Source organism: Zootermopsis nevadensis, unplaced genomic scaffold (assembly GCF_977971745.1).
Source record: "Zootermopsis nevadensis isolate Lab colony 2312 unplaced genomic scaffold, Znev_1.0 Znev_ptg000008l, whole genome shotgun sequence".
Lineage (NCBI taxonomy): Eukaryota > Metazoa > Arthropoda > Insecta > Blattodea > Termopsidae > Zootermopsis > Zootermopsis nevadensis.
This window is the reverse complement of record NW_028259140.1, coordinates 563588-579951: the sequence shown is the minus strand read 5'-3', so window position 1 is coordinate 579951 and position 16364 is coordinate 563588. Positions and strand designations below refer to the sequence as shown.

Sequence of the window (16364 nt, the reverse complement as noted above, 5' to 3'; positions counted from 1 at the left end):
ATGCGCTGACAGCGCCCCATTTAGACTGTTTTAGGTTAAATGAGGGTTAGGTTACATGAAAATAAAATAAAATCTGGGAGAAATAGCACAACCACCATCGCAAATTCGCAGTTCCCGATGACAAGAACCGAGAAGAATCATTTGATGACACCTTCATGAAGTCAAAGCATTGCAGACAATGCGCCTCATCTAGTAGACGGAGAAGTTGCCGCTCCAACACGGCAAGTACTGGCCTGTGTAGAATCTCCCACTGACAGACGAAGGCTGACATCAGGAACAATCTTCAGGAGTTGGTTGTGAGGCGGATGGAATTGGCTCGGTAACTCTTTACTATGTCCACATAGTGTGTTTATGTGTCATGTATGGTTCTAATTGTAAACAGCGATTATTTCCTTAAACAGCGTTAACCAGTTGATCTTTGTAACGGTGAGGCGTTGTGTTTTCTTCGCGGTACGGACTCAATTTTTAAATGCTATTTAGACGAGCTTCGGCTTCGAAGGGTTAATTAATTATCAGAATAAACAGCGATTATTTCCTTAAACAGCGTTAACCAGTTGATCTTTGTAACGGTGAGGCGTTGTGTTTTCTTCGCGGTACGAACTGAATTATTAAATACTGCCGAGACGATCCTTGGCTTCATATTACAGACCTCGAGCACATGTCGGTCGCTCAGCACGAGAGCCATGATTCACTGCGGCTCGCTCTGCTGCCATATTATTCTAATCAGCTAATGAAAGTTACAGATATCAGGCACAACGTTCGGCAGGAACATGACGTGTCCAGCATCGTGTGACCTCTATCCCTTCGCGAGTGATACGTCACGCACTTTGTGATTATGCACGGGACCCTCTGGCTGTTACGAAGCCCATGACAAATTTAAAAATTACTTTACTTTTAATTATTTTAACGACACTCAAGTCTGTGGAAAGACAGGCAAACCTCTCATTTCTTTTCTATAACCTACAGAGGTTAAAATTTGACTCAACTGCAGTGGTTATACGCGCTGCCAACATATTAAACTACGCACAACCATAACTTAAGGCACTGGAGGCAGAAAGGCATACTGCAAGGGTGGCTGCCCTGCTTCAGCGGGCGGCTTAATCCCACTGCCACCTGCCTCGTCTTAAATTACCTCCCCAGCAATAAATCCCTGATAATTGGCTACAGCTTGTTGCGGCGTGTAGCATACGTATCCGGGGCTCACCAACTGCTTTTGATACTTTCTTGTACAGGGCTGTCACTTAAGGACATCAACCATTTCGAAAATGTCTGCACTGAATTCTCATATAAGAAGCAGACAGGACTCAGTTTGATTATGTACGTTGTGTGGACTTACCTGCTTCAAGAATTTCGGAAATTCAATTTGTTTGCAGAACCACAAAACAAAACTCTGGTCAGTAAAGCTGAACTGAAGAGACAAGGAGACCAATATTTAAATGGGAGGATAATATTGAAATGGATCTAAAGTATCGTGAAGGTGCGTGGTAACTTCACAACCGGTTAAGCTCTTTGCCCGTTCCGGTTACAGGAATTCAAACTCAGTCCTTCAGGCGAATACCAATATATTATGTCCGAGTCTCACCATTTCATTAACCCTTTTTGAACCCCAATCTCGCCTCAGTAATAGTTAAGAATACAGTCCGTACCACAAAGAAAACACAACACTTCACCATTAGAAAGATGAGTTGGTTAACGCTGTTTAAGGAAATAATCGCTGTTTGCAATCAAAATAATACGAAACATAAAAACACAAAATGAAGGAGCTACTGATATTTAAACGAGGTGGGACATCTACAGAAAGACGTAAACAGATATTCGATAAACGAAAAAGATATTTTAATAAACTAAGCCATTACATACGTCAGCAAATGGCAATTTGCGAATTAGCGAATCTACTACTGGTGCTGAAAGCGACCACCTTTAGTTCTGTGGCGCATTTGACAGCGGACAGCAACTGTTAACAGGTTAACATTCCGTATATAATATGTACATATCCTTTTGGGACATACTGTATTTGCCACTAGGCTTTGAAAGGATAATTAATCAGTCTTTCACTCGACGGTACATAATCTAGGCGAGTAACAGCGTCGTTAAATTAATCAACTATTTCCGAATGTTGTATAAATTTCGTTTGATAAGTCATTTTTGCTGTTCTACTGACGTCACTACCTCGCAGTTTTCCTCCGTGCTCCCATTACGTTTACGTTCCGAGATTTTGTATTCTTACATCGCAGACGCATTTCAGCAGTGCGCGTTCTTCGCAGATGTTCTTTCGTTAACGTCTGACATTTGGATTCATATAACAGCATTTTTATGGTTATTATATTGTGTAGAATTTAGTTGAGATCTGATTTCGGTATTTCGCTAGTAATTTGGGTTTTACAGCTCCATCGAGCTGTTAAAATCTATTAGTCTTGCATTAGCATCACCATCTTTCTTATAGACTTTTCTTCCGACTAAATAACAGAATTTTCTCACTTGCTAATAAAGCTATTTTCTTGAACAGAGAACAACTACTGGTACAAATATTAAACTTGATGTGTGACTAAGAGAATAAAGCTTGCACAGAAAGTATTGTTTTACCCCTGTGTTCTACATGTCCCGCCAGTTTACGATTTCTTGTTTACAAATTATCGAACGAATAGCTCAGTTTGAGAATGTATCGATTAGGAAACGTTCTCTCGTGTCCTCCCTTCGTATCAGCCACGTTCTGTTCCCGGAAGAGACAAAGAGGAGAAACAGCGAAGACGAAATCGTGTTCGCGTGGAAGCAGGAGACGCTGAGACAGTCAAAACACACGGATCACTGCTCTCACATTGCATGAACGATCACGGAGATGAAATTTAAAATCAGCAGTAACATTTTTTCCTGCGTAATTCATGTACATAAAGGATCCCGAAAATTACATTAATCTTTCATAATCCTATTAAAGCAGAAAATAGGATGAAATAATGTTATAGGAGCGCCACCATATCCCCCCCTTCCATAATTGGAAATTATAGAATAACTAAATAAGCGATGCAGGTAGAAATATCATCGTCCACACCCACAGCACCGATCGATCGATCGATCGATCGACAGTATTTTAATTCCGTCCCAAATACATCGGTGGGTAAACCAGAAAGCCTTGCGTTTTTGTATTAACGATAAAACGAACTGCAATTTCATTAATAGGCCAACTGAAATAATAGAGTAATTTCATGACGAAGCTTTGTATGCAAAGGTACTGTAATCGAATCTCAAATTCTTCGCGTTTGTCTTCAGTCATTCCATATTATTTCTATAATTTAAATCTCAAATCTGCTTTTATGGAAAATTCGCTAAACGAAAGAGAAATTCCGCTTATGTACGTACAAACTATAACCTAACCTAACAAAAATAATGAATTAGTGAATCGCTTTACTAGTCTACTTTCTAAGTCACAGGGGTAGGCAAAATCATAAAAGTGGCTTATGTTCACAGTAGGCCAGGCTTTAAGCAACACAGTACTAAGATGGCGGCCGGATTTGCGAGGGAAATCCAGGGTTGGTCACACGCTCATCAGCAAACGGATTCGGTTGTAGACACTAAACGAAGACACTTCGAATCTCAGACGGAGTAGGGGCTACGAAAGGATTATGCGGTATTAAGTAATATTTTTATCTTCGTAAACCTGCGAATTAAGGGCTGGTGTGTCGCACTGACGAGTTCTAGAGAAGCAATTCGTGCGAATGGACAGCGTGAAATCGTTTGTCTTCCGTGCAGCTGCTAGTTCTGTGCAAAAGATTGAGCTATTACAGAATGTGTAACCGCTGTGACGATGCCAAGATAAGACGAAACAACAAACTACGTCCAGATTTACGCCTTGGTCCTACTTCAGCCCTGAAGATGCAGGCGGTATATCCCTTCGAAACGTTCGTATGTACCTACAAGTCCACACGGCGTTACAACACAAAAACCAAAATATTTTCGTTTTCCGTTTAAATAATACATGGAAAATGTATGATCCCACAGGAGGAGTTCGGAAATTGAGTGTTTCCTGTAGGATGAAGAGTGAAAATTGATCATTAACTGCTGAGTGATTAAATTGACCGCTGAGGTTAGTGATGATAAAAGCATGTCAGCGCGCGTATCTCCGAAACAAACCCCTTTGACGTCTCGATGGACCATTAATTCAAACTTCCGATTGCTGATGGACATTTGTCGACCGGCACGTTAAATTCTGTTTAAAAACATTTCACATCCACGCACAGCGGAAGTTGTAAAGGAATTAGTATCATTGCACTAAGCTGCTGACTGGGTGTCAGCTGAAAGCCTGTGTTCCGCTTATGCACTACGAGTCCCGTTGCTATGATACAAGAAAACTGGAAAAAAATTGTGTAATTATTAAAGGACACTTTGAGAGAAAATTTGGTTTATAGTGGAAGACGTGACTGGATTATTCAGTGTGTGCGTAATGCTTTAAAGCCATGGTTCTGTTTCAGAAAAGAGTAACACTCTTTATTACTTGTAACGGTTAATGTAAATTCAATTCAATTAAGGAATCATCGGAGGGAATTCATTTCATCATCTATTAAAAATGGAGGTGCAGCCTTCCCAACATAAATAGGGACTATCAATTGATCACGTCAGAAATATAAATAATGGGAAGTTGGGGCCTAAAGTTACAGTTCTCCACTGTAGACATCCCGCGTGTTACGAAATTATGCAGAAATCGGTGGACTTGTTTCATTTTGTACGAGAGCGAAACTTGGTCCATCAATCAGAGGGAAGAACACGGTGTCAGGGTGCTGGACCTAAGAGCAAGGAAGTAAGAGGAGCCTGAGGAAAACCGAGTAGCTAAACTTTTCTAAATATTAAACCTATTAAACTCATCAAATGAAGGAGGGCGATATTTGCGGGACATATAGCACAGATGGAGTTGAGAAAATTTTTCAAAATTGTTGACGAAATATCTCAAGACAAGAGACTATTTAGAGAACAAGGCTTCTAGGAGAGGGTAATATTTTAAAAAAAAAGTCAAATAAATCTGCAAGTGTGTGGAATGCATTCATGTAGACCATCAGTACAGCGTCCAGTGGTCGGATCTTCCAAACGCAGTAAAGAATCTTCATGTTCCTTCAAAGGCAGGGAATTTCTTGATTAGCTGAGCGACTATTAGCTTCTCAAGGAGGACTCTGCTTCGTGGAGTTAGTTTGTTTCCGTTTAAAAATAAATTAAACTTCCGTTCCGTGATGCGTGGGCCGATTCAGAGGCTACGTCCTATGCTAATTCAATTCCCATGGGAGCATTGATGACCAGGCCTCAGATGTGTGTGCATGCCCCTTTAATCAAAACGCGATATCTGGATTACCATCCCTCAGGAGGTTTGTGCTTGGAGGATCTTAGATTCCGCACGAGCTGAATGAGGCAAATCCCATGGGAATAACATAAGGGGAACGAGGGAGGGGGAGGAGTACTTTGCCCACGGTCCTTTCAAGTTCCTCTGTGTTCCTAGATGCAATGGTAATCCTCGAGGGGTGAAATAGAGGCGGAGGAGTGAGGTGAGGTCAGCTGATAGCCCGGAGGTCCCAGAGGATACGTCTGCCGTTACCTAAGGAACGTAGCTTTGCTATGGCGCATTTCCTTTCCCATAGGAACACGCCTTGGCCACGGCTTGCCCTCTGACCTAATTTTATTCTCCGTTGGAGTCGTCAAATCCGCGAAAGGAAACAGAGACTTTATGGGGATTAGTTCCTGAGAACTGGAAAATTTAAATAGCGAAGTGGTTACTTCGGCACGAACACTTTCGCGAAGTCGGTGGGTCGTAGGATTCAGCACGAGAACGGAACTGCGTACTCCTGCCACGTGCCTTGTAGTTGCCGTTCCTCTGCCAATCAACCCAATTTTCAGCCGCTGCTTTTTACGGGTGTAAAATCTGGTATTTCGCCCTACGTTGATAACACATACAGAATATCTGAGGACGGGATGCATGGGAGGAGGACCTTCGAACTTTGTTAGGTCAAGAACGTTGAGATGGGCAAGGCAAGTAGAACACAGGGAGGAGGTGAGAAATGCGCAATACATTTTGTCGGAAAATCTGAAGGAAAGAACCCACGAGCATAAGGATAATATTAAAATGGATGTTAAAAAAACAGGATGCGTGCGTATGGACTGGATTTATGTAGTTCAGGATAAGGTCCAAGTGGAGAATTTTGTGAGCACCAAAATGAAAATAGAGATCCCATAAATGCATTTATCAGCTTCTGAAGAAAATGTTTGATCCGCCTTCTCCAAACTTAACTGCGAAAAGTTGTAGATATTAATTAATTCTGCTGAAAATCAGAGGTCATGTGTAATGGACGGTGGAAGACAGCAGCCGAAACATCCTATCCTTTAAATTCAGGATCCGTAGGTTCTGTTTAGTGAGAGACATTTAATTCGCCATAAAATACATTTTTATAACAGCATCGGCTAGTCGGCCGATAAACATTTCAAGTAGAAATTTCGCGATGAAACTGCCAAATTTTTATTTTAAATTTTCTTACCCCGTAACTCTACGGGCATATTTGCAAGCCCACTACCAATTTTGCCCGCGAACAGTTTCGTTGAAATCGAGCTTGTTGCGAGAGGCGCGCAGTGGTGACGGCCCCCCGAACACTGTTTCCCTATGACACATGTTGCGCACACATGCACAGTGGCCGGTCGCTGGCTTTGTTAAGACTTACACTAACATAGCCTTTTAATACGGGGACATGCAGACACGCATGTGGGAGGGGAGCCTCTGCATTACATATTCAATTAAACAAGAATCTATCAGCTGGTTTCCTAAAGCATCTTAATCCGGAAAGGAAGGGAACAAAACATTCTTCAAATCCTGTATAGATAAGACTCATGCACGTGCGCTGATACGGAATTTTCTCCCCGCATCCACACCCCGCCGTTATGTTACTTGCGATACAGGGGTGCACATAGTAACTTTTAAAGTTTTATCATTTAAGTTGAAATTAGCCCTTTTATTTAAACTGCGTTGTCCGTAAATGTTCAGGCCTGAGACAAAACAGGTTGTTTTCATTATTTAAAATCCAAAAATAAAATTTTAAATCTCGAAGTTTCTCTGTAACGTTTAGAAGACCCCGCCATACGTCCCTAGCTTGAGCCTGAAAAATTCAGTCCACACATTTAAACTCCCATGTTAAGATTTATTTTAATATTATCCTACCATCTATGCATTAACCTTTCTTTCTTTCAGGTCTTCGGGAAAATGTAAAAATTTCAAAGTCAAGTTTCCGAAAGGAAGGATTTCAAACAATAAAACGAAATTAACTAAACTTCTGAATAAGCAAAATGTCTCAAACATATCGACTGTCCAGTTCCCATTGATCGCATCGCTCCCTCCGGCCGATTCCTTGCATGAATCTCGCATTATCCTTCCGGTGAACAAAACTGGCCGCATGAACTGTGGTTAAGTTCTGTCCCCGTAAAGACGTGTGCATTGCCCCACGGCAACTCCTTCGCCTTAAATTCACTTTTAGAGACCTAAACAGCTAGACGACGTGGATAAAACACAAACTACCACCGTCATGGGTGGGGTTTAACACCCCTGAGATGACGGGGTGCAGACGTGATGGGGAGGAGGCTGGCGGAGAGTGCCACAAAATGCCCGGATTACTGCGGCCGAGGGCTCCGTCGGTAATTACGCCGTAAAGGCTATTTCACATTGATGAGTAGCGAGTGTCTACCCCCACCCCTCCCCTCCCAAAGGCCTTTCTTGGTCACTTACGTGAGTGACACGAAGTTGTCAAATCGAGCGAACTGCCTGCAAACACCAGATAAAAAAAACTGCAATTCGCATTCAAATAAAAAAAGCGTAAAGTTTCACAGCGAAGGAAATTCTAACTGCAATGTTCAGTAGCAGCAGCACGGGAGATTTAACGACGCTCTTTCAAAAGCAGAGGTTATACGAACACGAACAATTGAAAACGATACAGCGTACAATGAGGCACTGGGTCCTACTTCCGTCGCTGCGGATTGCGGACGGACAGAAAGACGTCGAAACTTGTCAGAACAAACGAATACTAGGCCGGCTTCGAAAATTGTGCGTCCGGAATATAATCGTGCATCAACTCACTTAGAGTGGCTTTAAAATGAAAAATTTGACATGAGTTCGTAAATGAAGACATGATCTTAGCACACAAATTACCTGATGTGAACACAAATGGTACTTGCGTCTGTCGGCGTCTCATCTAAGAAACTGCTGAATGGATTTTGATTAAATTTGTTAGTGGCGGTCTACGATGAACGGCGTCGGGCGAATTGGTTTCTTGTTCTTATTGGTTGAAAAGAACACGTGCGTTACTGGGGATTCACAAAACGTCTTATAAATGAATAATCTTAGGAAAATATTCTCTGCTGCAGTAGACACACATAACGCCACTGAAGTACACAAAATCGAAAAAAGTGTACTCCATTGAGTACAAATTTCTGAAATCGTTACAGAACGACGCATCATATTCGAAGCTACGACACATGTTCGTGTTTAAATTGAAGTTTGTTTGGAAATTAAATCTCGTATCCCAATCGCCTCGCGGGGGGGTGTGGGGCTAAGAGGAGAGGAGAGGGTGGTGGACTGAGGGGGCCGAAGCGTTGGCGCAATGGAGGTCACGTGACACTCGACAGCCTCTTATCTCATCTTCCTCATTCATCTCGCATTCTCTCTGCAGCAGCAGCAGCAACCCTTTCACTGCACAATGCGATTTTGCGTTACAATCTAGACGCACAAAATGTTCTGCGTAAATGTACTTAGGGCTTGAACGCTATCTAAATCCCATCACAGGACGATTTATGCTGCTTTGTACGAACGCGTTATAAAGAACGCAAAAATAATCACACATGTCTGGGAACTTTCCGACTTGAATTTCTACCCACCGAAATCAAATGAATGCGCTGTGTACCACTTCCACGCAGACGGACTGCGGTCCTCAACTTCGAATTTACTTTCACGAAGTCTGAACATCAAGGCAAATAAGTGTTATCCAATCACGGGAGTTTCTTAAGTAAAGAAATCTCACTTGTGGCGATACGTAGTGGAATTATTTTTTTTAAAAAAAGGTGATCATTTCATAATTAGGAATAAACAATTTTAATAAAGAGGCGGAATATTTTTCACCAGCTGAGTGACTACCAGCTTGCTAAGAATAATTGTATTCCAGTGATTTATTAACGGGGCCTTAAGAAACGTATTAATTGGCAACTTCGAAAGAACAAAGCCTACTTCTGATAACCAAGCGAAGAAAGAGGAATATAGAATAAGTTTCTAGAAAGTTGAGTGTATGGGGGTGTGGCCTGAATTCAACTAGTTGAAAAGTCAGACACGACACAGACCATTTGGGATCCACACCAGTCTAATTCCTTTGCGATATGAACAAATATAATAAAGTATGTACGACTGACACTTTAAAACTGAGTTATTTACAAATGGTTTTCGACCATCTTATAAATTAGTGATTATGAATTATGCGACCACCTGTTACTCAGCTCCTGAAGTCGATGCATCGTTGTCAAACAAATAACCTCGTAAGGCCGAGTAATGAATGAATTCTTTCTTCTGTTCTGCAGGCAATCATGTACGAGGGACAAGACAAGAACCCGGAGATGTGCAGAGTTCTGCTGACGCACGAAGTCATGTGCAGGTAAGAAGCAGTCACAGGCTCCAAATTTGGTTTTTCTTTAAGTTCGCGAGTGAATATAAATAATACAGAATTTGTGTTTACTTAAGATGTGAGAAAAATATCCTCACAATTAGTGCTAAAGGGTGTACAACCCAATGAATAGGAACCTCGTATAAATAATATTAAGAACTCAGCCCATTAACAAGGTGGGAAGACTCGCTCTCCTGATGGCCTAAATCCATGAAATAAGGAGAAGAACTCAGTCCTTACGCAAAGAAATCACAACACTTCATCATCATGAAAAATCAAAGAGCGCTTTGTGATAACTTTCACGTGTTTATTCGCGAAGAAATTGAAGCCAAACATTTTCACTGTCAATAAAAAAACACAAAGGACGCTGCTACTTGTAGTAATCCTCCTGTTTAGGGTAGTTTTAGGGTACTCCAGTGTCAGGCAGTCATCCGAGCTGACAGAATGTGTTGACACTAGTCGGTGGATTATGTCCACGGGGCGCCGGAACTTGACGGAGGGGAAGTGCCCACAGGGTGTCGATGGTCCTGGACCCTTACTGTGCATTTCACATCAGTCAATGAGTTAGTTCAAGAGACAGATTCTCTGTGGCAGCTGCTAGCCGCAGCGGACAGAGAACGGTCTGTTCTCGGTGTAGTGTTAGCTGTTCGCAAATTTAATGCACTACAAACAGACAGACAGAAGAGGAACCACCTTTCCTTCCAATTAAGAGCGTTTATCCTAGTTCCTCATTCATTCTCCACTACAAATGCGACTCGGTTGTGAGCAAGGAGTGTATCGAATGCACAGGTCTACTTGAAATGTATACGAATTACTGAAAATGCGGAAAAGTGGTTTCAGGTTTCATAAACCGCGCGGAATACCTTAAACGTTTGAAAGGCTAAGCTCTACGGATTATGTTACTTAAATAATCCTATCCGAAATTGTCTCACCCTTTAAATCTCAGTGGTAAGTATACGTACCACCTCGTTTAACAGTAAATAAATCTTCGCCTTCCACACAGAAGACATCTATGCGTTTCGTTAGATTTCAGGGTAAATAACTATTATTTTTTAAACAGAATTAATCAACTGATCGTTGTTATGGAGACGTGATTTTTTTCTGTGCGGTACGGACTGAATTCTTAAATACCAATTAGACGAGTTTCGGCTTTAAAGGGTTTAGGGCACAGAGCCCACAGGATATTAGACCGTGATCAGACAAATGCCGTCTAAAATAATCACAGTGTGTCATTGTCTCAAGGCTAAAACGTTCAGAAATAATTTCTCTTCTCTGATGAAAGAAAACCGGAGCTTACGAATCAGGCTTTAAAGCAGGATATTTAGTTATAAACAAAGAATTATACCTTCTTTGCCTGCAAATTATACTGCCCCTTAAACATTCGCTCATTCGTACTTCGTGACACAGTAGCTACCTGGAATACTTCGCCAGACGTCGGAAAACACAGACTAACTGAGGAAACCCAAAAAAGAACTCCAGTTTGAGCAGTGTGAGCCTTAGCTCCGCCAAAGTGCAAGAGAGGAGTCTGCACATTCGCGCCTAGCAGATATGTGAGCATCGAAACTCCCTTGCACCTCAGCTCAGTCGAAGAGCAGCTAAAACGAAGTAATGGGGGGGGGGGGGGGGGGAGTCGAACCTCAAGGGACTTCTCCCCTTCCTCACACCGCTGCTTCAGACTGACTCACCGATCTGTTTCCGTATGTGTTCGTTCGGCACCGAACATTATGAGTCTTTGCCTTCGACAACACGAAGATAAAAAAAAAATGATCTTAATGATCTTGATCGTGGGGAGAAACTAGTTCCACCAAATGACTCCTGGCCGGCTGCCTGCTAACTCCGTAGCGCAAGAGACATCCTCGAGTTGTTCGATTATTCAATCTTAATGTTGCTGTGGTGTGCTGGAGGTCAGCAATTCGAATGTAAGGCAATAGACCAACTATCCTAACTCCATGTTAGAAGTCACCAAGCCGCTTTCTTGTAAGTTCTAGACGAATACTGGTCAAATCAATGTTGAAGATTAACCGCCACCTTAAGACAGTTCATATCTTCACGACGTGTACGACCAATTTTAAGAGTAATCTCTCTTCTGCCATTCATTTCGGTGGGTTACGACGCTGCTTTGAAACTGAACTTAGTATTTTAGAATTTTGAGATCCACATATTTTACGTTAAGGAAAATATTTCACGTTACCTTCACATATTTATCATTCCCTGTCCTGACATCCCAGTAATCACAGTTGTGAGTCAAACATCATTCGGGAGTAAGAATTATTGCTCTCTTTTGTAGGTATGGACATTTTAATAATTTGATATCCCAGAGGTTCCCAAACTTTTATACTTTGCGACCCCCTAAAAAATATTTCATTACCTCTGTGATATCCAGTTCAAGGAATGTCTGTAAATAATTTCAAATTTTCTACAACCCGGGCTGTAGTCTAGAGGACAAGACTTGTTCAGGTGGTCAAGGAATTTCCCACTTTTTGTGGGACCTGAAGGTTTATTACAGTGTTCCCGAAAACCCTTCCACTGACCCCTATCCTGAGCCAGATGAATCCAGTGCAAAGCAACACATAATTATCCCCTGACTTGTCTGACGTAAATCGCATACGAAGCCTCATTTGTTTTTTTTGTTTTTTTCCATTGCAGTCGATGTTGTGACAAGAAAAGCTGTGGCAACAGGAATGAGACGCCGTCGGACCCCGTCATCATCGACAGGTAAGACAGACAGACACTTGCTGTTCCTGAAATGTCTCTGTAGCACTTTACTCCTAGGAAGTGACGTTTAGTTCGAAACTGTGAGTATCAACAGAACGAGCAGCCTGCAATCTTGGGTACGAAAATATTCTGCGGATTAATGGGATAAAAGCAAAGTCTCTCGAGAAGTCTGTTCAAAGATTCATCGAGTCCATATTTCTTTAAAGCGAGTTTCATTACTTCGTTATAGAATGACAGTAGCGAAGGCTTTTTAAACGCACTCACCAGCGAAGCTGCGACGAGCCGAAACAACAAAATTTACAGAATCTACAGGGAAAAATTATTTCGGAAAGGGAGTATTTGACGAACCGACCGAAATCCACACCAACGGCGTGCCTCAGTTCTAAATATTGCAACGAATTGTCTATTAGCTTAATCTGTCTTCCCCCCACTGAAAGTTAATTCCTGTGTTATTATTTGAAGAGCGGAAGTACGCCGTGCGACTTCCGGAAACATCAGGCACCTTCCATTACGTACAGTCCTACGTTTCTGTCGTTTTAAGTAGCATCCATTTTGTCGCCACACAATTCTTAGCCTACCGTTCGATTAAACCCTTAAAATGGTCCAAACTAAACATATCGAGTTTTTTTTGGGGGGGGGGGGGCTGGACAAATGGACAGATATGAAGTCAGTACGTGGTTCTTCCTAGAGGTAAAACCGAAATTACTATATTGAACAGGGCTTGTAGATTAATGGCATTACAAGGGAACAACTACAAAAATAACTTGTTGACAAGAAGATGGAAATCATATCCCGGAAAGTGTTTCGAGGCCGACGAAGGAAACGGAATGCTTCAACACGACCGAGGCCAATTTCGCGTGGGCTGAAGGAATTCAGGCTCGTCCTGAGCACACGGCGGAAGAGAGGGTGTACCGAAAGAAGACCTTGCAGCCACCCTCCCTTCCTGGTGGTACCAACCCCTGCGCGGACTCCCTCGGTCTTCTCGTAATTCCTTCTCCCCCCCCCCCCCCACATATTCTACCGGTAGCCGTACACGGGGGACGACGACAAAATGGCGTCCCTGGGGAGAAGCCTTGGGGGCGGGAGAAGACAGACATCTTGCGGGCAGGGAAAGGCGAATTGCACTCCCTGACAAACATGTCGGACAACTGCCAGCGTCTTCTCCCGCTGGGCTGCGGTCTTCCGAAAGGGAAGGGGGGCACTGCCCTAAGTTCTATTCCGATGGGTTACATAACACGAGTTCTAAGAAAGTTCAATAACTGTCAGGCATGCAGTGGAAAGATCACTCTTGTCAATGTGCCTCGACTTCTGAACCATCAAAATCATTAATTAAGTAAGCTCTTCGTCTGTTCCGGTGCCTTTGAAAAATCTTCCTTCAGAAATTTCGAGTCGCACGTTTCTGACATCTCCTGTCCTTCGCTCACAAGTTGCCCATTAGTACAATAGCTCCAGGGTTCGGTTCTCAGCATCTCTTTTAAAATGTTAAACTCAACCCTTTACAGGTTTTATTCTTACATCTGCTACTCTCAGTGCGTCTTTGCATTCTGTGTCTCGTGACCGCTCTGAACGATCGCATTTCCTCAGTTATTCTTCCATCAACGTCCAACATTCGGATTCATACGAAAGCACGGGCGTGACCACTGAACTGTGGAATTCAAAGTCTGCATTTCCTTATCACATTCCGCTTCTTTGCGCGGCTTTAGAGGTTCGAATCACGTAACGATCATGACAATTTTGCTTTCTTGTTGGGTGCTTATTTAACAACGTTTTATTGATTTCACAGGTTGTTTAGTTTCGAATAACACGAGAGATTGTTCACATAAAACAAATTAAAAACGAAATGGTTGTGACCTATTTCAGGGTACCAATCCGAATTCAGACTGAAATCAAATACAAAATCTCGCTAATGACAGACCAGATATGAACCGGGTTATGTCGAATGCTAACACAGCTTCCCCTCTAGTTACTTGTAAACGTTTTTAAGTATGAAGATTTCTGTCTTCTGGGTTATTGCGCTGTGTAGTCTGGTCGATGTTAACCAACGTTTCAGAGGTCATACTGCCTCCGTCATCAGGGCGATGAATCGCCCTGATGACGGAGGCAGTATGACCTCTGAAACGTTGGTTAACATCGACCAGACTACACAGCGCAACAACCCAGAAGACGGAAATCTTCATACTCACCGCTGTGAGAACCTCAAGTCTTACGTTTTTAAGTATCGTCTGAAATGAAATCCCGGACGCTGTAGTGAGCGCATCCTGGATATCAAAACGCCAACATCCGACGCGGCAACTCGGCCTACGGGATCACCTGAGGCGCTAACTATTGCAGCCCAATCTGCAAATGTACAGCACCGCAAGCGACTCTACTGACCGCCACTTTGTGGCAGATTCAGCATCAAAGCAAGAAAACTGCTTCCGGACGGTAAACTTGCTAACCGTGTGTTTACGGCGATCACTGGTTTGCGTGAATTAGAAGTTCAGTCGAATGGACCGATATTCTGCTTAGCAATCGCGATGTACGTTTCACTGGGGAACACAACCTCCAAAGCACTGAAAATCAGAATATGTTGCTGCAGACATGGAAGTGTCTCATGAGGAAATGTACGCACTAAATGCAATGCAATACAGCGTATAGCCCATTAATTTTAATTCAAATTGTAAGAATTTAATTAATTAATTAATTTACGTACTTCAATTAATTTTAGAGAATCACTAGTTCACATAATATCGCACCTTCAACTTTAGCAAACATATGTTCCGGTTCGATGCTGGGAACTTTTATCACGAGATGTCGAAATTAAAACTCGAACTGGGAATAACAACTTCTCTTGAGCTGAAAAGAAAAACCGAATTTAAATTATTTTCTCTGTCAATCTCATTCTGATGTCTGAATAAGAAAATCCGGCGAAACATCGGTTTGGCGAAGTGCTCTGTTTTCTTTGCGGTACGGACTGATTTCTTAAATAGCATTTAGACGAGCTTCGGCTTCGGGCACGTAGATGGTGGAAGGTAAACAACAGATTCAAATTCACACAAAACGTGGTTTACAGTGGATCACTGCCGAGCAAGATTAAACTCGCCTCACAAACTACAGTCGAAATATTCAGTATCGAAATTCGTTGCAGGTTATTGCGCCGAAACCTGGCGAACTACCTAGCCAGCGCGCGTGGCATCTCCTCCTCAAGACACTTCGTTTTCCGGACGAGTGAGTCCGTTGTGCGTCCTCAGGCTAATCACGCGGCGAGTGGCTTTGTGCGGTTTGCATTGTCCTCGGGAGAGTGGAGTCTGGGTTGGGGGAGGGGGCACTTCGCAAAAGACGAACTAGCACAGCACCAAAATTCTCATGACTATATTGAGCAATGTTTTGTAGGCACGAATCAGCCGGGGGGGGGGGGATACGGTATTTCAAAAGGACTGTGTGCGTGTGTACCCCTTTTCGGGTACGAGAACAGGCAGGTGGCTGCCGGAACCCCGCCTCCAGTTCGTCCCCCGCAACACGTTTTTTAAACAAATCTTTTCACGCCAGTTTTTAATGGCAAGGGGTTGGTATGGATTAATATTAGCCATTATCATTAATGGCTGGCGTCCTGTGGAAGCGACGGGGCGGAAAAGACACGCTCCTCCTGCGGCTGTTTTAAACAGAGCCTCAGATGAAAGAAGTGGCCTGTGGAGCCAGCGAAATGAAATTTTAAAGAAGTGTAAAGAGTTTTTTCAGAACACATCTGCAGGTTCTACTGGTAAAAAAATCCAGATCTTTCTCCGATCTTTAAAAAAAGTATAATGAGGTCTAATAATGAACAACGTTATACAGGGTGATTCAAAGTCCTGTGTTCAACCTTGGGAATACACTTTCAACAAACCACGGAGGTAGGAGTTTCTTACTCGTATCAGAACACAGGGTGTCCCGAGTCCTTCCACGCGACTTCGACTCCTTTATACAGTAATTGTTTCTACGCTGACGAACTCTACAGCTACCCGAGCCAGCGAA

The 16364-nt window shown here is 42.7% G+C and overlaps 2 protein-coding genes across 5 annotated transcripts in view; one reads left to right on the top strand and one right to left on the bottom strand.

Annotated features, from left to right (window-relative positions):
* The window catches only part of kn (EBF transcription factor knot), a 135147-nt gene that overhangs the window by 24253 nt on the left and 94530 nt on the right, over positions 1-16364 (top strand). For all 4 annotated transcript variants that reach the window (XM_022083937.2, XM_087344768.1, XM_022083929.2 and 1 more), the window contains exons 5-6: positions 9577-9650; positions 12306-12374. In XM_022083937.2, coding sequence (XP_021939629.2) covers positions 9577-9650; positions 12306-12374 — 143 coding nt within the window. The remainder of the gene's footprint in view (positions 1-9576; positions 9651-12305; positions 12375-16364) is intronic.
* Positions 1-16364, bottom strand: part of LOC110828138 (protein PBDC1) — a 232616-nt gene that overhangs the window by 127942 nt on the left and 88310 nt on the right. The window lies entirely within an intron of this gene.